At 37.0% G+C, this 23,393-nt stretch overlaps 1 protein-coding gene across 1 annotated transcript in view; it reads right to left on the reverse strand.

Moving 5' to 3' along the window:
• TPK1 (thiamin pyrophosphokinase 1) overlaps nucleotides 1-23,393 on the reverse strand; it is a 341,478-nt gene that overhangs the window by 259,174 nt on the left and 58,911 nt on the right. Inside the window, exon 3 of the mRNA XM_044246793.1 lies at nucleotides 5,875-5,946. Within this exon, the coding sequence (XP_044102728.1) occupies nucleotides 5,875-5,946 (72 nt within the window). The remainder of the gene's footprint in view (nucleotides 1-5,874; nucleotides 5,947-23,393) is intronic.

Raw genomic sequence — 23,393 nt, forward strand, 5'->3', positions numbered from 1 at the left:
AAGGAAGCTTTATGAGTATTATAATAAGACTATATGATGAATCTATTTAGACACTAATGTCAAAAGATAGGAGTACTGCTGAACTGCCTAATTTTCTATCCTTGTATATAATAGAAGATGTATCCTACCGTAATAACTTAATGAACAAAGACAATATAGTACAATGATACATTTGTTAGCACTTCAACCATCAAAAGCATAAAATCATAAAGGCAAAAAAAGGAATACATTTGCACATAAGCTATGTGGAAAGAACGAGCGATTAATGAAAATATAAGTTCTAAGTCATTATACGAGGAAATACCAAATAAGCATCTGGGAGTCAGAGAGCAGAGGGGAAAAAAAATGAACGATAGTCTTTGAGTTTAACAGAAGTAGAAAAGGGACCCAACCAAGGCTGAGGACCGAAGATGAATCAGAAGAGCAAATGAGAGACCCCACATGCATGCACCTGCTAATGGGCTCACCTCAGGGCAAGAGTGTTTCCAGGATCTAGAAAGCACCAAAGACCAACACTGGTCTCCAGCAACTGCCAACATAACCTACAATCACTACCCTCAGGCTGGCCTCACAGGAGATAAGAGGAAACACCACAAGCAAAGCATTTTGTATCAATTTTCAAGGAGCTTATCCTCAAGGATGAATAAGGTGACATTTATAAGTAGCAGAAAATCAATACAGATACTAAGATGATCTCCCCACGGAGGCTAGCTAGGGGAGACTTCCTTCGCAAGAGACAGCACTGGTGCTGGACTTCCAAGGATGAGAGAAAGTTTGCAAAATGAATCAATAAAAATCTACGTTATGCAGAAAGAAAGAAAATAACAAATGTCATTTTTTATCATATCAATCATTAAACACATAAGAAAAAATAGCTGTGACAGAGGAGGCCTGAGAGACAGAGAAAAAAAAGTAGTGTATGTAGAACCACTCTTTTTTTAAAAAGATGGACCAGAAGCCCTTCCAGAATCAGCTGTCAGAATAGAATTAAGGTGATTTCAAAATTGTAAGGTAATTAGCAGAAAATATGTTTCCCTGGAAATCCCTCTAGCAGGGATAAAGTATACAAATAGATTTAATAAGATTAAAACAGTGATGGATACCAAGTTATATTAAAGCAAACCAATCAATTCAACCAATCTACCTAAAAATGGCATGTATTCAATTTCTCTTATTTTAAGGAGAATAATCACACTGGATACCAGAAATGAAGTAGAGGTCCCACCGAATAGAAAAATGAGGCTAGAAAAAAAAAAAAAAAAGAAAAGGTATCTTATATAAATTTGCTCTTTTGGCTGAGCTTAACCTCAAATAAATAGGTATAAAGAAGCTTATTGAGTCCTAGAGTACACAATCTATAAAGGAAAGATACAACAAAACTACTACCAAAGCAAGGTGCCTCACAGCAGATTCCTACATCATTTAAAACTTAAGACTGATGGCAATACTACTTACTAGCATAAGATCAGTTAATTAGTAGAGCAAGTTAGGGTTCTATTAAAAACTGATTTATGGAAGGTGTTTTTATTTGAAAAAGAAACCAGGGCGCCTGGGTGGCTCAGTGGGTTAAGCCGCTGCCTTCGGCTCAGGTCATGATCTCAGGGTCCTGGGATCGAGTCCCGCATCGGGCTCTCTGCTCAGTGGGGAGCCTGCTTCCCTCTCTCTCTCTCTCTGCCTGCCTCTCCATCTACTTGTGATTTCTCTCTGTCAAATAAATAAATAAGATCTTTAAAAAAAAAAAAAGAAAGAAACCAAAAGGCATACAGACATGACCAAATTATAGTCAAAGTCAATCAAATATATGATAATTTCAGCGACTTAAGAAACAAGGATGAGCAAGTTCATTCTAAGGACTTGGGCTCCAAGAGCCTCTGACCTGCCTTCTTGAGGAAGCACCTGTGTCTGTGCTCCCTTATCTCAACTGCAGCCACAACTAAGAACCAGCCATTAGATCCCCAGCTTTGGACCCAATGGCTGACCTAGAATGGCCTCAGCAAGCATCAGTTACAAATGAAACAGAAGGGAAAACACTGATGTTATAAAACCAAAGGCCTTGTTTCTATTTTGATTCAGGTATGCTCTATGGGTGTCCTTTTAACCTCAAAGACCCGCCCGATTTTATAACTTAAAGCCTCATCAGCAATGAACCCAAGTATAGTGCCTATACCCTCGCATGATCTGAAGGTTTGTTAGCTGAGAACTGAGAAAGAAAGAAAGGAAGGAAGGAAGGAAGGAAGGAAGGAAAGGAAAGGAAAGGAAAGGAAAGGAAAGGAAGGAAGGAAGGAAGGAAGGACGGGCAAGTGAAAAAAACTAACTCCTCTTAGAGGAAGAGTGTCACTGTGTACGTAAGTACCTGGCATCACTGTAATCTGATTACTCATAATCTAATTCACCATGTTCTATGGCTCAAATGGAAAAGAGAGAGAAAAGCTGTGAACTCACATTAAAAATGAAGATACACTTTAATAAGGCAAACTCCTAGGAATCTGATATATGGTCCATCTAAAACCTCATCCCAGGTAAGTGAATATCCGATTTCTTTTTTTTTTTTTTTTAAAGATTTTATTTATTTATTTGACAGACAGAGATCACAAGTAGGCAGAAGCAGGCAGAGAGAGAGGAGGAAGCAGGCTCCCTGCTGAGCAGAGAGCCCAAAGCGGGACTCGATCCCAGGACCACGAGATCATGACCTGAGCCGAAGGCAGCGGCTTAACCCACTGAGCCACCTAGGTACCCCATCAGATTTCTTTTTCATGTAACTCAGATCTCTCTTACTACCTTTGGAGATCCTGACAAGTATGGTGCCCGCAAGTGGAGAATAACTGATCTACAAAAGAAATAAAAAGAATCCTTCAAACACAGACTTCCCTATTTTTCTTCACTTATCAGGTATCTCAGGATGAGAAACACACTTATTGGAAGAGAAAGTTTGACTCAAAAAAAAAGAAAAAAAGAAAAAGAAAAAGTTAAGAAATCTGAGGGCAATATCCATTCACAAATGCCAATAACCTCTGATAGTTACAGAAAAGTCAGATACTACTTACAGTTCTATCTGCCTTTTCATCTATCCACCCATCTCTGTACTTACAGCTCCAGATTAAATCAAGTATACAAACTGCTGGGACAGGTAGGGATTAAAATGACCAAGAACAATAACCAAGAAAAACACTGAAACTTCATGAAGTATTAAAGAGAAAATACATTTTAAAAACATCTCTACATTTAATCTCCCTTGAATCCCTTCTTCAGTCATTTAAAATAAATTACAGGTCATAAAAATGTTGCAGGGCAAAATAAATAAACCTACAAAACAGTCTTTCCCCTTAAAGGAATCTCAGGAAATCCCTACTTAGCATAGATGAAAGTTAAATTATTGATTTTATATAAAAGACAGACACTGTGCAGCAGCCTCTAAATTTTGTCTTTGTTTTGATACAATAGTCTGGATTCCACCCCTTGATTTCTGTTCTTCACAAATCTTCAGACTTGCTACAGAAAGTTACAGGAAAAGTCACGCATACAAGACAGAGTAGCGGGCAAGCCTGCTCCCAGCCCTTAAGTGCTGAAATCCCACAATGCCACCCTGCCTTCCGTCCCAGGCCCTCAAGGCTGCCCTATTATTTTTTCTAGGCCTCTCTCTTCTGTTAACATCAGCAGCTCAAGCTCCAAGTCTCCCAGTTTTTCTTTTTTACTTTTATTTGTTTGGTATTTGTTTTTGTTTTCTCTTTTCAATTTTTTATTTAAATTCTAGCTAATTAACATACAGTACCATATTGGTTTCAGGAGTAGAATTCAGTGATTCATACAACACCCAGGGCTTATCATAACAAGCGTCCTCCTTAGTACCCAGTTGCTTTAAAAGATCTATTTTAGAGGGACAGTGTGCATGCATACATACGAGGGGAGGGCCAGAGGGAGAAAGAGAGAGAATCTCAAGCAGACTCCCGCTGAGTGAGGAGCCCCACACAACCCTGAGATCATGGCCCAAGTCAAAGCCCACATTTGGGTACTCAACCGAGTGAGCCACTCATGCACCCAGTACCTTTTTTTTTTTTTTTTTAATATTTTAAGTTTTATTTGGAAGAAGAGGAACACAAAACAGGACACTACAAACAAAAAAATCATGGCTTCTGTTGTGAGAATCACAAAAACCCTATTCTACCTTTCCTCAGTACTTATGAACAGATCCACTTTTTGTAATGGTTAATTGCTCCAGAGAGGCAAGAATCATCCTAGACATATATAGGAAAGTATATTTCAATAATCTAAAGAAAAGTTATTTTGGAAATGAGCATTATCTAACCACTGTAGTCCATGTCACATTAGGTATCTTTAGTTCTCTCCATGTATACAGACTGACCCAGCGTTCATTTTTCATGCAAATCAACTAAATAGTTGGTGTATGTCAGGCATGTAACTTTTTCTAATCCAATTCACTGCAGGAAACTAATGTCATCAGAAGCGTCAGTCAGCTCAAAAATCTAGACCGTTTCACACACGAACAAAACAGGATCCTCCACCTTCCAAAATGAGACTTCGTAGATGTAGTTTTCCCTACCCAAGGTTTCCAGCAGTTCCTATTAATGACTATTTTGTCTATTTTAAGGAAGTGTAATAAAATACAACTGCTCAAGCTTTCCTCAAAATGTAAGAAAACCAGTAAGTTCAGATCAAAAGAATGTGCTTAATCAGTTTACTTTGGTATTTATTAGCAATATGAACCAAATTAAATTCATTCTTTCACTGGTTGTAATTACTAAGCAATTATGTGCCAGACACAGCACTAGGCACTGACATGACAACATAAAGACCTTTCTGATGGCACCTGAATAACCACCTAATTATAAGCAAGTGAGAGGTTCTAGGAAAGTGAAGTTACTGGTTAAATAGCCTTCCAACCTTTAGTGCAATAATAATGTGACATTTTCAGCTGGCTAACATAAAGATAGCTAAATTTAGAATAAAGCGTTTTCATGGTAATCACATAAGACAAGAAAAATTCATATACAAAATCATTCATAATGATCTATTCCCTCTCTTATCCCAACTACCCCTGTCCACATATGTGAGCTTATTGGCATGACAGGTGTGGATTCTAGGACACACAGCCTTAATGCTGAAGATACAAAAGAATTCTGCAATAGGAGATTCATCTAGAATATACATCGATACATCAAAAATCATATTCTTCTGCCGATCTAGTTTGGCTCAAAATTTACATTGCTAACCTTAGCAGAAGAATGCCTTTGAAAAAAGCTCAAGATTTCATGGAAAAGCAGAGGTTCAAAACAGTAAATGATATTTAATACTATTTTCTCACCTAGAGCTAATGCTGTAAAAAAATCAAAGAATAATGTAAAAAATAGTTAATAAAGTCTGTTTCTTATAGGAAAACTCACAGAAGTATTAATTCTGCAAAACTCCTGCACGTTTATATTCTTCAGCATCCCTTGAGATCCTAATATACTATTAGTCTTTTTTCTTTTCTTTCTTTTTTTTTCCCTGCAAATGGGGTCACCCAGCAGATATCTTATTGCTGAATGCTGGGATGAGCTAGGCTTGAGGATGCTTTTTACCCTTGCTGGTGCCAAAACTATTTACACTTAACAAACATTTGGTGAGCATTCAGGATTAACATCCACATAATATATGAAATATAGGTGGTGATGCTACATTGTCATTCTGTCCTTGGAGGTGCATCCTGGGGAAACTCCCCATAGACACTAGTAACAGAACAGATCCATTCTTAGTAATTATATCACTTAGTTATAAGTTCCACTTTTTGGTATTGTACTTAGATTCTGGAATATGTAATAGTCATATTAATCCTAAACAGATTAAGAAAGTAGAGATATAAATGCTAATTAAGATTACCTTTGCTCCAAAGACGACGAACACATTTGTCCAGAGGCTGATTCAGAACCACAAGGCAGTATTTCAACTTCCCTATGGAAATAGAAGAAGTTAAATAAGTAGGTGAACAGAGTCCTCTGTTCCCCTCATTTGAGTCTGGAATCACACTCTACTAATCCAGATCTTCAATCTCCACAGAGCTAAATTTCAACCACAGCTAATTTCTCATATTTTAATTTTAAAAGACACAATAGTTTAACCAGATCAACTTTATCCAGTATATCTATCCAACATTATCATACTGCTGCAGAATTGATTATAAAAACAATTTATCGGGGCGCCTGGGTGACTCAGTCGTTAAGCATCTGCTTTCGGCTCAGGTCATGATCCCAGGGTCCTGGGATGGAGCACCGCGTGGGGCTCTCTGATCAATGGGAAGCCTGCTTCTCCCTCTCCCACTGCCCCGCTTGTGATCCCCTCTCGCTGTCAAATGAATAAATAAAAATCTTTAAAAAAATAAGAAAGTGGTTTGTAATTAAAAAAAATTATCATTAAAACAATTGGGTAAGCTTCTTTTTGCAGGGGATGAGGAGCAAAAATGGTCTTAAAATGAATTCCCACCGTTATGGGACATCCATCCCTTCAACACAGCCAGTCTCCTATCCTGCTAGTCCAGCATCATCCTGACATTATTAACCAAGTAGTGGGGCCGGGAGGGCACGTGTTTTCACACTCATTTATTCATTTTCTCTCTCCTACCCGGTCTCTCTCTCCCCTTTACCCCATACAAAACTTTGTGTATGCACAGAATCCCACTAGCTCTTTTCATGACTCTTTTACTGCAAGTTTTTAGATGATACTCAAGAGACGGAGACACTCAAAAGACAGAAAAGTTACTTCTCCCAACAGTCATTCCAAGCCCTTTATAATGTACTAAAAATAGTGCAATGTAAAATGCAATCAGGCTGTTGAAAACCTGTCATTCAGCTCAGTCCAAGCATTCCATTTCATTTATGGAAGAGAAACATTTGTTTAGTGATAAGAAAAATTAATTTTTTAAGCAATCTCAGTGTTGAAATGGAACAAGATAAGGAAATGAAAGGGGATGCCATCACCCACAGCACGCATTCTTGAAGGGCGGATTATAAAGCAGTCACTTAGAGTACAAAGAAGAATAAGATTACAGAGTATCTGCGAGGTAAAACATTTATAATAAAGAGGATTTATTCTACAATACAATATGACACAAGCATTTGAAAAGGACCAGGTAATACACAGATGAGTATGGTGGGAATTCAAAGCCCAGAAAGTCAATAAGGTCTGGTGTCACCCTAGAAATCTTTGTGAAATGCAATCCCTGAACTTGATCTTAACAGGAAAATTTAAAAAAAAAGAAGAAGAAGAAGAAGGAGAAGTTGGAAAGAATAAAGGAAGGGGCATTCCAGACAAGGAAAACACCACAGAGGAAACTGCTATCCATTACCATTAGGGTAACCACCACGCAGTTTCAGAAGCAATGCCCTACTGACAGGAACCCAAGGCAAGGACCAGCATCCCAGATCTGGATCTTTAAGCAGACGTACTGCTTAAATAGAGGAGTTTGAGGCTCCCAGGAAGTATTTAAAGGGGATGCAGAAACGAAAACTAAAAGCAATTTGTGTCTATTTCGTAACCATGCATTCAGAATTAATTGCTAAGGTCAAAGAGCAGCCTAGCACCTGAGATACTGCAAAGTGCAGGGACAAAAGAACAAAGGAGGAAAGCAACATCGTACTGTTCGGCTCACCAGTCACCACTACAGAGCTGAAGCACATCAACAAAGGAATTGCAGAAGGAAAAGCCAGAAAGGTAAAAGAACAAAGAGCGTATTTCCCAGAATGCGCCATCAATAACACAGCGTGCTCTTAGAGATGTCACAGAGACTAAACAACCAGAAAAGGCCAATGAGAAGGGGGAAATCTCAAAGCAAAATCTGAAAAGTCACAGAGGGAGCCTCAACTCAGGGAAGAGAATAAGGCGTTAGTAAACCAGGAGGAGAGGTGCCTCTTCTTAAAAAATAAAAAGTCAGCTATGAGAAATGAAGAGGAAATGGCAGCAAAGTCAAGAGAAGATTCTTTAAATATAGAAACAATCTTCTACTCTGAAGAGAAGAGGGAGAGAGGCTGGGATTCATTCATTCGTTTAGCAGGCATTTATAGAGCATGAAACACTCCTGTTCGGGCACCACTGAGCTTGCAGCCCTCCTCAGACTTACGTCCCGGGGATGAAAACCAGCACCTAAGATCGAGGTACATGAAGACATGGAGAGACACGGAGAACCGAGGCAGAGGCGGAGTATGGTTGATTTATTTGTAAAATCAAAACCAAAGTGAGAGTACGAAATTAGAGTACAATGTGAACCATTTTAAGACGATCGCTGTAAGAAGTGGATTACAGACGGTGACAGTCCATAATTTTAAAACTACAGATTCATTTGGAGTTCACTAGCAATTAGAGGACATCAGGTCCATCTCTGATTCAGGACTTTCCCACCACTTCTGGAAAGGGCAAGCAGGAGTAGGCATAAACAAGACAGTGATGGCAGGAGGCTTGAGAATTGGCAAAAGCACTTGAGAGATAAAGGGAATCCAGGATGCGCCTTCAGACAGCATCACTGTGAATGAGTGACAGTGGCAGAGGCCAGTAACTGCCACAGGATACCTTCTCTTCTTTAACAACAGAATCATGGGGGGAGGATGGGGGGTTATTTTGCTTCATTTTTGGTTTTTACTTTGTTTTGCTTTCTGTTTTTTGTTTTACTAGGCACATTATTCTCCAGGTGAAAAACTATATCCCCCAGACTCCTTTGTAGCAAAATGTAGTTTTAAGATTAAGTCTGGCCAAGGAGACATAGATCAGACCTTTAAAAGTTACTTTTAGGGAGTCTCCTTAAAATGGAAGGGGCTCCATCCTCTCCTTATCTTGTTCCTTCCTGTCGCCTGGATCAAGGATTGAGGAGTTGCTCAATAAAATTTAAGCAGCCTCCCGGGACCATCAAAACAAGAGCAACGGCAGGAAGGAGCCAGGGTACCCCAGGACACCAGGAAGCAAACCCTCCATCCCACGTACACTTCATTGCCTGCTTACAGACTTCTTTCATGTGAAGAAAACTAAACTTCCATTTTACGTCACTATTATTTGGGGTTTCCCTATCCTAGAGAGGGAAACTAAATTTTAATTACTGCAATGATCAGGCTGTGCTGAGACAATCAAGATAGGAATTAGAAGAGAATTTTAAAGAGGAACAGGCATGCATCAAAATGTAGGAAGGAAAACTTTTGCCCATTCATTCATTCAACGTGGATGGAACATCACCGTTAAGAAATTCATAGCCTGGGGGGTGCTTGGGTGGCTCAGTCAGTTAAGGGTCCCATTCTTGATTTTGGCTCAGGTCATGATCTCAGGATGGTGATATTCAACCCTCCCCCCTCCACCCCCTGTAGGATTCCTTGCTGGGAAGAAGGGCGTCTGCTTGAGATTCAGTCCTCCTCCCCCTCTGCCCCCAACTTGCCTCTCTAATAAATCTTTTTTTTTAAAAAGTCACAACCTAAAAAAAAAAGAAAAAAAAAAGTCACAACCTGACACATAATAAGGACTCAAGAGGATGTTAACGGCAAGAAGATAGTAATCTGGATAAACCAAATGTCCTTTAACATTTGACAAGGTCTGTACCGCTAAAAAAAGGTATTCAACAATATGATCTGTACATGAATGAATGAAACTACCTTCTGTCACAGATTCTTTGATATGTAAACTCAGCATTTTTGTGTCTCAAAGAGCAGTAAGATGAAAGGTAGAGATTTTATTCTCCACATTACTGCTCCTCTAAACCAGTACTTTCGCTAAGGTGTTATCTTGTGAAGACATTTTTGAAAAGAATGATGCGGTATGAAAACGTATAGTACAGTTTTGATTTGCATTTCCCTGATTATTGACATTCAACATCTTTTCATGTACCCGTTGGCCATGCATGTGTCTTCTTTTGAAAAGGTCTATTCAGGGGCACCTGTTTGGCTCAGTTGGTAGAATACGTGACTCTTGTCTCAGGAGTCTAAGTTTTAGCTCCCTGTTGGGTATAGAGGTTACTTTACAAATAAACTCTAAAAGAAAAAAAAAATAGAAAAAGGTCTTCTGCCCATTTCTTCATTGGGTTTTATTTTTTTAAGCTACTGAATTGTACAAATTCTTTGTATATTTTGATTGGTCTCTTATCAAACACATGATTTGCAATTGCTTTCTCCCATTCAGTAGGTTGTCTTTTCATTTTGGTGATGTAATCCTTTGCTGCACTGAAACTTTCCAGACTGATCTCCCAACTCATGCTTCTGGTATCAGATTCAAAAATCACCACCAAGACCTATGTCAAGGAGTTTACTGCCCAAGTTTTCTTCTAGGAGTTTCATGGTTTCAGGGCTTATGTTCAAGTCTCTAATCTATTTTGACTTTATTTTTTGTGTATGGTGTATGATAAGTCATCAAGTTTTATTGTTTATGGATGTCCAATTTTCCCAACACCATTTATTAAACAGACTGCCTTCTCCCCATCTGTATATTCATGGCTCCTTTGTCATCAATTAATGACCAGGTATGTATGGATTTATTTTTGAGTTCCCGAGTGTGTTCTGTTGACTTATGTGTCTGTTTTTATGCCAATACAATACTGTTTTCATTACCATAGCTCTATAATATATTTTGAAATCAGAGATTGTGCTGCATCCAGTCTTTGTTCTTTAACAAGATTGCTTTGGCTATGTGGGGTCTTTTGTGCTTCTGCAAAATTTAGGATTGTCTGTTCTATTTCTGTGAAAAACACCTTCCCCCTTTGGAATTTTGATAGGGATTGAATTAAATCTGTATATTCCTTTGAATGGTATGGACATTTTAACAATATTAACTCTTCTAGTCCATAAGCATGGAATATCTTTTCATTTATTTGTCTTTTTTAATTTCTTTCATCAAGGTCTTATAGTTCTGAATATATAGATCTTTTACTTTCTTGGTTAAATGTATTCCTAGGTACTTATATTCTTTTTAATGAAATTGTGAATGAGATTATTCTCTGAATTTCTGATAGTTCATTATTAGTGTATTTAAATGAAACAATTTTTGTGTACTGATTTTTTATCCTGCAACTTTACTAAATTCATTTATTAGTCCTAACAGTTTTTTGGTGGAGTCTTTATGGTTTTCTATATATAATATCATGTCATTTGCAAATTTTGACAATTTTACTTCTTCCTTTCCAACTTGGAGGCCTTTGTTTCTTTTTCAAGAAGCTTAACTGCTGTGTCTAGAACTTTTAGTATTATATTGAATGTCAAGTGTCAATAATGGGCACCCTTATCTCGTTCCTGACCTTAGAGGAAAAGGTTTTAGCTTTTCACAGTTGAGGGTGGTGTTACTTGTCACATACTGCCTTTAATACGTTGAAGTATGTTTCCTTCATACCCACTTTGAGTTTTTATATAAATGGATGTTACATTTTGTCAAATCATTTTTCTTCATCTTTTTGAGATGTTCTTGGGATTTTTAGCCTTCATTTTGTTAATATGGTGTGTCATATTGACCAACCTATGGATGAACCACCCTTGTATTTCTGGAATAAATCCCACTTGATCACGTGTATGATCCTTTAATATATGGTTGAATTCAATGTACTAATATTTTATTGAGGATTTTTATATCTATGTTTGTTTATTAGGGATATTCAGTCTGTAATATTCCTTTCTTGTGGCATCCTTGTGTTTTTGGTATTAGGGTAATGCTGGCCTTGTAAAATGACTTTGAAGAATTCCCTCCTCTTCTATTTTCACTAAGATTTTTAGAAGGATTGATATTAACGTTCTTTGATTGTTTTGGTAGAACTTAACCTGTGAAGCCATTCTGGTCCTGGACTTTTGTTTGCTGGGAGGTTTTTAATTACTAAGTCAGTCTTCTTACTAGTAATTGATTGGTTCACATTTTTTGTATTTCATCATTACCCAATCTTGGTAGGTTTTATGTTTCTAGGAATTTACCTATTCTTTTAGGTTGTTCAATTTGTTGGAATATATAAGTCTCTTATCCTTTGTATATCCTGTGTGTTTCTGTGCTACCAGCTGTAGCATCTTCTCTTTCATTTCTGATTTTATTTGAATCCTTTTTTCCCTTGGTGAGTCTATCTAAAGGCTTATCAATTGTGTTTGTCTTTTCAAAGAATGAGCTCTTTCATTCATCTTTTCTGTTGTCTTTGTAGTCTCTATTTCATTTATTTCTGTTCTAGGCTTTAATTCCTTCCTTCTTTTTTTTTTTTAATTAATTAATTAATTTATTTATTTGACAGAGAGAGATCACAAGCAGGCAGAGAGGCAGGCAGAGAGGAGGAAGCAGGCTCCCTGCTGAGCAGAGAGCCCTATACGGGACCCTGAGATCATTCTGCTAACCTTGGGTTTCATTTTTTCTTCTTTTTCTAGTTTTTTTAGGTGTAATTAGGTTGTTTGAGACTTTGTTTCTTGAGGTATGCATTCATCATTATGAACTTCCCTCTGTGAACTCCTTTTCCCGCATAGATTTTGGTATGTTACATTTCCATTTTCAAATGTCTCAAGGTGTTTCTCTTTTGATTTCTTTGCCTCACTGGTTGTTCAGCAGCATGTAAATCTCTATACATTTGTGAATTTTTCAGTTTTCTTCATGTAATTAATTTCTCATTTGATACCACTGTGGTCAGAAAAGCAATTTCAGGTATTAATTTCAGGCATTTTAAATTTATTAAGGCTGGTTTTATGACCTAATACACGAATTATCTTGGAAAATGTTCCATATATATTTGAGGAAAATGTGTATTCTGTTGTTTTTGCATAAAACATGCTACACATATATGTTAACTACAGCTAACATGTCCTTCAAAGCCAGTGTTTCCTTACTGATTTTCTGCTGGATGATCTATTCACTGATATAAGTAGGGTACTAAATTCCCCAGTTTTTATTGTATTGCTGTCTATTTCTAACTTTGGTTCTGTTAATATACATACAGAGGTAGAGCTTATGCACATCTCTAAATCAATGATTTAAAAAATGCACTCTTACAGCTCGGGGTAAAAGTTTTGTTTTTGTTTTGTTTTCATTGAAAAAGAAACTAAGACTTAATGATTTTAACATGTAGAAGAGCACACCAGCGCCTTACCTGTCCCTGCAGGAAAGAATCATGAATTATCTACTATAAATTAAATTTCCTAAAGAAAAAGTGTTAGCTCCACACAAAGGCCTAAGCAGTGCACTTACTTCTCTCTCAATATATTATGAATGATGCACTTTACCTGTGCCCAATAAAGTAAAATGACACATTTTTACATGAACTCATCTTCACAAATCGCTGAGTAGCTTAAAAATATTCTTCAACACATACTGAAGATAATATGAATTTCACAAAGGCATAATTGTATATGAAAATGACAGAACTAATCATTCCTACTTCCTAAAACTAGCTCTTAAGCTTCAAATACAATCTTACCAGTTTAGGGAGGCCCTGGTCGGGGAAGGGAGGGAGGGAGGGAAAAGGGGAAACAGGGAAAGAATGACAGGAAAAGGAAGGAGAGAAAGAAGAGGATGATGGTAAGATATAAACTTTGGATTTACATCAATTATCATAAATGAATTAATCTACCTTTAAGTATACAGAGAAGTAGTTACCAAGCTGATTTGTACCAGCATCACAGATTTTTTTAAAAAAAAGCTAATCTCCTTCCCTAGAAATTCTGATTCAACATGCTGGCAGTTGGGCCTGTACAACATGATTTTTTTCAGAATCACCGTAACAGAGTCTAACAAATAATCAAAGTTGAGAACCATTTGTATGGTGCCTTGAAAAATTAACTAATGGTAGTAGAAAGCCATCATTAATCGCACAATTTTAAGTAGGCTCCATGCTAGAAAAATATGGGATTTAACTCATGACACTGAGATCAAGACCTGAGCTGAGATCAAGAGTTGGACACTAAAATGGCAGCCTCCCAGGTGCCCCAATAGCATCATTATTTTAAAACATTTTATTTCATATTTATCATACCTTTAATTGCTGTTTTCTGAAATTTTTTATTTCAGATATTGTTTATATCACAACAATTATTTGCAACTTATTCAAATACAAATTGGTTTCTTCTTTAACCACTATGGTATGAGATCAAAAGAATTGAAGACCAGAACCCTAAATAAAAATACACTGAAATAAAACACAATGTGCAATGGATAAAATTAGCAAAATGCATTAGCAAGTTCGCAACTGTTTAATGATCAATCTCGGTTTTTAAAAATTTACTGGAATCAGATAAAATTGATTATTAGACAAAACACATGCCAGTCATTATATGTAACAGCTATGTTTCACAGGACTAAGGACCACTACTACAAATCCCATCCCTAAAAGTATTTCAGTTAAACAATAGAAACTCTAGGGGTGCCTGGGTGGCTCTGTTGTTGGGTGTCTGCCTTCAGCTCAGGTCATGATCCCAGGATCCTGGGATCGAGTCCCGCATCGGGCTCCCTGCTTCGCATGAAGCCGGCTTTTCCCTCTCCCACTCCCTCTGCTTGCATTCTCTCTCTCGCTGTGTCTCTATCAAATAGTTAATTTTTATATATATATTTAAACAATAAAGACTCTAGGTACTGAATTTCATTTTCACATTGTACAAACTTCTATATTTAAGAGCAAGATTTTTTTTTCAAGTGTCCACAGGGAAATCAAAACTGTCAAGCCAATTTGTTGAGGAAATAAATTGCTTGTGGAAAAAGCAGAACTATTAATAAAAGCTCTGAGCAAATATTTCATACCAGTCTATTAAATTCATCGAATTAGCAATAGACTAAACACCAGTAAGTCATGTATAAGAAGCTGCTTCCAAGAAAGTAAAGAGTAGGCATAAACAGATACTTCCTGAGAAATCCCTTGCTCTACTCACCAAGAGTGACCAGTCAATATACCCCAGTTGCACTAGCATAATAATAAATTGTGCCCCCTTCCATAAGCAAAGGGCCCTGGTTGAAGAGTTAAGTTAGATGGTCTTTCTGCCATCTACCTTCCCTTCTACCCCATCTCTTTGTTTCAGTCTTCAGCAAAACTCACTTCAATAAGGTTTTCATCCCACCACCTCCTGGAAATAACTATTGTCTCACTCATCAGTGACTTTCCATTCTAAAATTCAACAGCTAAATACAGCCATCCCATTGTATATATACATACAATAACTCTTTATCCATTCATCCATCAATAAACACTAAGTTACTTCTTGGGTATTATAAATAATGTTGGAACAAACGTGGAGGTGTTTATGTTTTTCTGAATTAGTATTTTTGTTTTTGAATAAATACCCAGAAATGGAATTACTGGGTCAGATGGCAGTTCTATTCTTAATTTTGTGAGGAAACTCCATACAACTTTCAATAGTGGCTGCACCAATGTATACTGCCACCAAGAGTACACGAGGGCTTCCTTTTCTCCATATGACTTGCAGTTGTTCTCTCCCACTCAGTGGGTTGTCTTTTCATTTTGGTGATGCTATTAATTCTAACAGACTGATGTCCCAACTAATGCTTTGGTATCATATTAAAAAAAAAAAAAAATCATCACCAAGACCAATGTCAAGGAGCTTACTGCCTAGGTTTTCTTCAGGAGTTTTATGGTTTCATGTCTTACATTTAATCTAATCCGTTCTGAGTTTATTTTTTGTATGTGGTGTAAGATAGTGGCCCCTTTTTATTCTTCTGCAGATGGCTGTACAATTTTCCCAACACTATTTATTGAAGAGACTGTCCGTCTCCCATTTTATATTTACGGCTTGTCATGAATTAATTGACTACATAAGAATAGGTTTATTTCTGGGTTCCTTATTCTTCCCATTGACCCTTGTGTCTGATTTTATGCTAATACCATATCGTTTTGATTACTAAAGCTTTCTAATATAATTTGAAATCAGGGAATGTGATCTCTTGAGCTTTTTCTTTCTTAAGATGACTTTCACTATTCAGGGTCTTCCCTGGTTCTGGTTCCATATAAGTTTTGGTTTGTTCTTTCTATTTCTGTGAAAAATGCCACTGGAATTTTGATAGGGATGATTGCATTAAATTTGTACGTTCTCCTGGGTAGTACAGGAATTTTAACAATATTAATTCTTCTAACCCATAAACATGGAGTATCTTTCCATTCATTTGTGTCTTCTCCACTTTCTTTCATCACAGTGCTATAGTTTTCAGTGCACATGTCTTTTACCTCCTTGGTTAAATTTATTCCTGGGCATTTTATTCCTCTTGATACAATTGTAAATGGAACTATTTTAATATCTCTGATAGTTATTAGGGGGAAAACAGATTTTTGTGTATTGATTTTGTATCTTACAAATTTATTGAATTTATTAATTCTAACAGTTTTTGATGGAGTGTTTAGGCTTTTATATACATAACATGTCATTTGGAAATTGTGACAGTTTTACAGTGGCCTTCCCAATTTGGATGCCTTTTATATATTTTTCTTGCCTAATTGCTCTGGCCAGCACTCCAATACCAAGAATAAATGGTATCTTGATAATTATAAATTAAGAAAAATCTGAAACAACTGGAAATGCTCTGCAGAAATGCAACTAAAGAAATTGGAAATATTTTTTCATGTGATTAGATTAAGGCTCTTCAAGTTAAGTGGAGGTTTATTTATTTTTTTTTTAAAGGATTTTATTTATTTATTTGATAGAGAGAGAGATCACAAGTAGGCGGAGAGAGGCAGGGAGAGGAAGGGAAGCAGGCTCCTTGCCCAGCAGAGAGCCCGATGTGGGGCTCGATCCCAGGACCCTGGGATCATGACCTGAGCCGAAGGCAGAGGCTTTAACCCACTGAGCCACCCAGGCGCCCCTAAGTGGAGGTTTATATTTAAAACCTATTTAGGGAATTAAAAATCCACGTATTACACCAAGAACCCTATAAACCTTGTTCTATATCTAGTTATTATCTTTCAACCTTCAGGTTAAAAGTATATTTAGATCTGAAATGTTTAAATCAGTTTCTGTGAAGAGCATTGCTTCCCACAATGCAACCAAAATGGTTCTGTCCAAGTTTGATGATCCTCATTTTGTAAACTATGTCCCTAAAAACAAAATGCTCCTGATAAATTCTCCCTGGAATCCACTATGCCAGAAAAGCATTTTATACCTGGTAAGCTTCTACTGTGTAAGTAGGGGGAACAGGAAGGGGAAAATAAGTCTAAAAATCTTGAAGTTTCTAGACATAAGAGAAGAGGCCATACCAAGAAATATTTTTTTTCACTCTTGAAAAGGGTAGTCATATACTTGTTCCCAAAAAACATTCTCACTGTAACCCAAATGAAGGAAGAAGAGTTCTTCATGTTGGAATATTGCTGGCTTTCAAGTTGCTGACAAAATTCAAAGCTACTCCATCAACTGTCCTTTGCCCTGCTGACCTGGGCCACAATAAACTGTGTTTCCCGTCAATCAATAAATCAATCACTGCCTAGCACACTGTAGATGTAGTGTCATAACCTTAAGGGTTCATCATGAAATACTAAAAAATTATAGTCCCTCACATTGGTTTTGACACATTGACAGCTAGTCCAGGACAGTACTCACACCTGAAAAGTCAACTCATAACGTTTTCTGAAGGCAGAATCCATTTAAGTTTGGCACATGTTTCTAAAACAGAAGGCCTACCTTTTATCCCTAGGTACTCCTGCAAACTCAACTATTTCTAATTACCTCAAAAAGCACAGAATCCCTTTAACTGGCCATCAATGAAGGCCAACAAGGTTCAACATGCCAATAAATACTCCCTTTCTTAATATCTTTTCTAGATTTTCTATTTGGGCCTGATTAGGTACCAGAGAACTGTTTGGGGGAGAGGGGGCTTTATATGTAGCAATATAATAAATAATGACAATATAGAGAACTGTGAATATTCCTTTCACAGGATTTCTGACTCAAAAGAATACCGATATTTATAATCAAAATAAATCCAAATTAAGCTAAATTCGTATGTATTCAAACCACAGTCTGATATTCTCTGAGGCCTCTATCTGCAGAGAGAACAAATGACATTTATTTGAAGTTTCAGAGTTTACTAGACACGTAATCAATGTCCTTCTCAAATTGACAGTGATTACATAACACATAATCGAGCCACCAAAGCACTTTTGAATAAGTCTTTTTGTTCACTCTTTATTAAAAAAATAAATGGAAGAAATAGATTTTAATTTCAGAGAACCATATACCATGAAGTAATTCTGATTACACAAACACACACAGTCCATATCAGGAGGCAAAACCACACTGGAAGAAATCTTACTAAACTCAAGGTAAATAAACACTTTCAGCTCATACACACTGTGGGCTTTTAAAGAATTCAAGAGAACTTCTACCAGTAGGCAGAGCTCTGACAACAAATGACCTGCACTAGGACAAGGATAAACATTATCATGTTAACAACTAACAATTTCAGTGGCCCTTATGCAAGGTTCGGGTAAACATCGCAGGTTTCTCAACTTCCGGCTTTGTCTTTTCGTAGAAACAATCTATACACAAAACAGTCTATAAACAAGGCTATCCAAAGGTTTACTTTTGTTTCTAATAAAAAAAAAAAGAATAGAAACAGTGCATTAGCACAGGTTTATGCTATCTCCCACACAGTGGGACAGCTCTGTATCCTTTAGTACCAAACAATCTCCAACATAAAAGCAGAAAAAGCAAGGTGCTATGAATGAATGAATGAATGAATATGGGCTACAACTATTTGTGTGAGCGTTTTATCAAGAAAATACATACATTTTGGGGGCACCTGGGTGGCTCAGTCATTAAGCATCTGGCTTCAGGTCAGGTCAGGATCCCAAAGTCCTGGGATCCAGCCCCGCATCAGGTTCCCTGATCAGCAGGAAGCCTGCTTCTCCCACTCCCACTCCCCCTGCTTGTGTTCCCTCTCTCGCTGTGTCTCTCTTTGTCAAATAAGTAAGTAAAATCTTTAAAGAAAAAAAAAAACATACATTCTGGCAAACGCCAAGTGTATCTATCAAAGAGGAAAGGTGTTACAAAACAAAAATAGAAGGGAGCATTAATTTTATCTGTTAATCTTTTGTATTTTATGATTCTAGCACCCTGTGCTTACAAGATTTAAAAAAAAAAAAAAAAGTGAAATAAAATTTTAACCAATGGAACAAAAAGAACTTGCCAGGCAATATCCCCCCCTTTCCCAAAGATGTTGGCCAACAATCCTTGACCACCACACTGGAATATAATGAAGAATTACTAAAATAGTACATTATTTGAATTTTAGAGTAAAAATGAAAAGTAGATTATTTGTGGACCACTATCTAGCAATCTTTCCTCCCAAAATTACCAAGTAATTTATACTACTAAACTGAGAGTATTTAAGTGCTTGGTAAGAAGCTGGGGAAGATGAGTTAACAACCAGATTCTGAGGACAACAAATAAAGATGCAACTCACTCTACTTTATAAAACAGAACATAGGGTGTTTACCCCCTCAGCACTGAAATATGTTTTCAAAAACTCAGGAAATATTTGTTCTTCAAAGCTTAGGGTAAGATTTTTATATATCAGTGTTACATTTAAGAATGTACCCAAGGGCGCCTGGGTGGCTCAGTGGGTTAAGCCTCTGCCTTCGGCTCAGGTCATGATCTCAGGGTCTGGGATCCAGGCCCACATCAGGCTCTCTGCTCAGTGGGGAGCCTGTTTCTGCCTCTCTCTCTGCCTGCCTCTCTGCCTACCTGTGACCTCTCTCTCTCTCAAATAAGTAAATAAAATCTTTAGAAAAAAAAAAAAAAAGAACGTACCCAAGTCCTAATTCTGTTAGTGTTTTCCTACTGTTCTCACAAAGAACTGTTCAAAAGTTAGACAGCAGTAAAGGAAACCTCACTGAAATTGGAGAGAGGAGCCCTGCAGGGGGCGCTCTCATGGACGTGTGCTCGCCTTCCCCTCTCCCTCCCTCTCCCTGTCTCTCTCTCTCTCTCACTCACTCAACCTGCAATTCCAGCAGAAAGACAGGTTTAAAGTTATTGTAGAAGGGAGGGCACTTTTCTCACAGGAATTTTATTTCCCGCCTTTAAGAAAGGGAAGGGAAGATCCCTTCCTGCCCCGCAACAAGGCACTAACCACTCCCTGCAGCCAGCGAGAAACCACAACTTCGAGCTCTTGTTCTTCTCCAATGAAATTCCATTCACAATAACTCGACCCAATTTCTTCCTTAAGCCTAGTAAAAGCTGACCTTGCCTTTCCCTCTTCAGACTTGCCCACAGTTCACCACAGTTTACTTGTCCCTAATTGCGACTTCTCTGCCACTCCCTGATAAACTCATTATTTTATTTTTGAGGTTGACATTTGCCAGAAATGAAAACAGAAAAACGTGTAATGAGGTAAAAACCAATTATCCTAGGAGAATGAGAACCAAAGGGGGAGAGAGAAATGATTAACTTTTCCTGTATTTGTCTTTATATCATATAAATGCTGAAATCAACTCTGCACTCCATTTAAAAGCCTTCGAAAAGGAGGTTGGGAGGGGGGATTTGTGAGCATAAATAGCAGAATAAATCAGATTAAACACTGAAAACAGGCTGGGACGGACCTCACCATGATGGTTCTCTTCTGTGAGAAAAGAAGTTGACAAAGGCAGCTGGGTGGGGGGAGTAACACCAGTCATCATGGGGGTTAGGAAAAGCAATCTTTGCATTTTGGTTCATTTACTCACAAACTCATTTAGTATTTGTTCACCAAACTTTACAAAGAATTTTAACAGCATGCACAATGCACTTTTTAAGTCAAGAGCTGCAGCACTTAAATTAGAGCAACCCAATGGTTCAACAGGGAAAACAAAGAGGCGACCAACTTAGATGAAAACTGAAGATACAGATGGTATAAAGGTCCTACCTCATACCATAGAATAAATTCTAGAAGAGTGTATACCATAAACACAGTGTGTATGTGTGTGTGTGTGTGTGTGTACACTTATACATATATATATGGGTTATACATATATAATTATATACAATATATAATATATGTAATATATAATATATATGGGTTATACATATATAATTATATATATAACTACATATATAGTTATATAACTATATTATATATATGGGTTATACATACATAATTATATATATAATAACTATATATATACCATTATACCATATATATGGGTTATATATATAATTATACATACTTTTATATATATATACACCATTATACCGTATATATATGGGTTACACATATATAATTATATATATAATTAATATATAAATATATTTATACATAAATATTATAAATACTTATGTATAAATATAAAATATTTATATAAATATAAAATATATATCATATATTTTATATATTATATGTTTTTATATAATTTATATGTACATATTATATTTATTATATTTATATATATAATATATATATGTATAATCCATATATATGGTACAATGGTATCTGACTATATATGGTATATACATCTATATATGATATATATACTTAAATATAGCTATGAAATTATAAAACTGAAGAAATTTATCTGAAGATCAAGTGAAGAAAAATTTTCTAGGCAAGTGTGCAAAGCAAGAAATAATAACTGAGGGGTGTCTGGGTGGCACAGTTGAGTAAGTGTCCAACAGTCCAACTCTTGGTTTTGGCTCAAGTGGGATCTCAGGGTCATGAGATGGGGCCCATGTCAGGCTCTGTGCTCAGTGTGGAGTTTGCTTAGGACTCTCTTTTTCTCTCTCAAAAAAATAAATAAATGAGAAAGGAAGGAAGGAAGGAGGGAAAGAAAGAAAGAAATCAACCAAAAATACTACTATCATTACTAGGCTCAGGTTTTGAAGGCAAGGAAGGCTCTGTGCTCATTTCCAGATCTCCTACACCAAGTAAAATGCCTGGCACACAGAGGTGTTCAGGAACACTGACCAAATACATGAGTGACTGAAGAGCATATCCTGTTTTGTCAGCAGCTGCATCTCAGCTCCTCCTGGGTTCTAGTCTACTGACCTGGTCTAGACTGGTTCCCTGTTCTGTGGACACACCAGGCAACTCCACAGATCTCACGCCTTTGTTCATGGATTTCCTTTGGCCTTACACGCTCTTCAGAGTAACGCAGTAATTACGAACATTGACTCTGGGATCCCACAGACCTACTTCAAATCCCAGGTTTGTCATTTATTATATGTGTGACTTTGAGATATTTGAGAAATTTAACATGTCTCAGTCCACAATGTGTAGGCTGTAATAATGAGAGTTTCAGTGAAAAAACACAAATGAAGAGTGTTGTATGGGGTCTGAAAAAAATAAAATCAATACTCAAACATAGTTGTCTGCTCTAATAAAGACCTAACTTACTTTTTAAAACCTAGAGCAAATATTTTACTCCTTTTCCCTACCTCTCACTCTCTTTTCCCCCAGTAATTATTCTCATCTTTAAACCATACTATTTAATTCTTTTCACTATTAATAGTTATACAATAACAGGTTATACACTTCAGGCATATCAAAAAAAATTTACTTATCCCTTTTATTTTCAAAATTGAGCATAGATCCTGGCACAAAGAAATCTTGAAATTAACTGTTTTGTAATATGAACTTAAAAGAACAATCATCATGTTGTTTCCTGTATCCCTAAAGAGTCACCCCTAGAACTCAACACATGCATACATGTTCACACACTTACTCAATTTTAGAGCGTTCTAATTTTCCATTACTCTCTAAGAATAAGATTTTCTAGGTCTTATAAAATTGCTTCTAGTAACATCATAACCTATACGAACAGAAATACAAATCTCAGAATTGTCTTTTAATGTAAAGAAATACCATTAAGAGGCTCAATATAGGTGTCCTTCACTTAATGAGTCTTGTGTTCCAGTTCTAAATCAGCTATAAACTGAATTCTTTTTCTTTCTTGGGCATTCACTATAAAATAAGACATTGGCACTCAAATCTCCAAAGATTTACAGGCCAGTTAATAATCAGTAACAGTCATACTTCCGCTGCCAATGCCAAGAAGCTTCCATGTAAACCACACCCACCACAACTGCCCCACCCACACACATATCTGGAAATGATGTGGGCCAAAAGGAGGAAATGAACCTTTCCCCCTTTCCCCTGCCAGAACATAAAAAGAATGGTTTTAATATCCCGGGCCCATGTCCAAGAAACCAGTTATAACTTTTCCTTTCTAGGCCTTTAAAAAAAGCCCATCGCAATCTAAGAGAATACCAGTGACTTTAGAAGTTGGTAAGTATTAGCAAACTTACATCATGAACTACTAGCCCAAACAGCTAAAGAAAGAGGAAGCCCTGATTTCGAGCACTTGCCAGTTTCCATGCTGCAAATGGCCGTGGCCATTGACAATCTAACAAGTGTCTTGCAAATTTCCTGAGTACTTGGTAAGCAACTGGAGACCCTCTCTTGCAATCACTGCTCTTGAAAAAGAATGATACTTTGAATCCCTAGATTTCTGGTAACCTTAAAAG

Source organism: Neovison vison, chromosome 4 (genome assembly GCF_020171115.1).
Source record: "Neovison vison isolate M4711 chromosome 4, ASM_NN_V1, whole genome shotgun sequence".
NCBI classification, from domain to species: domain Eukaryota; kingdom Metazoa; phylum Chordata; class Mammalia; order Carnivora; family Mustelidae; genus Neogale; species Neogale vison.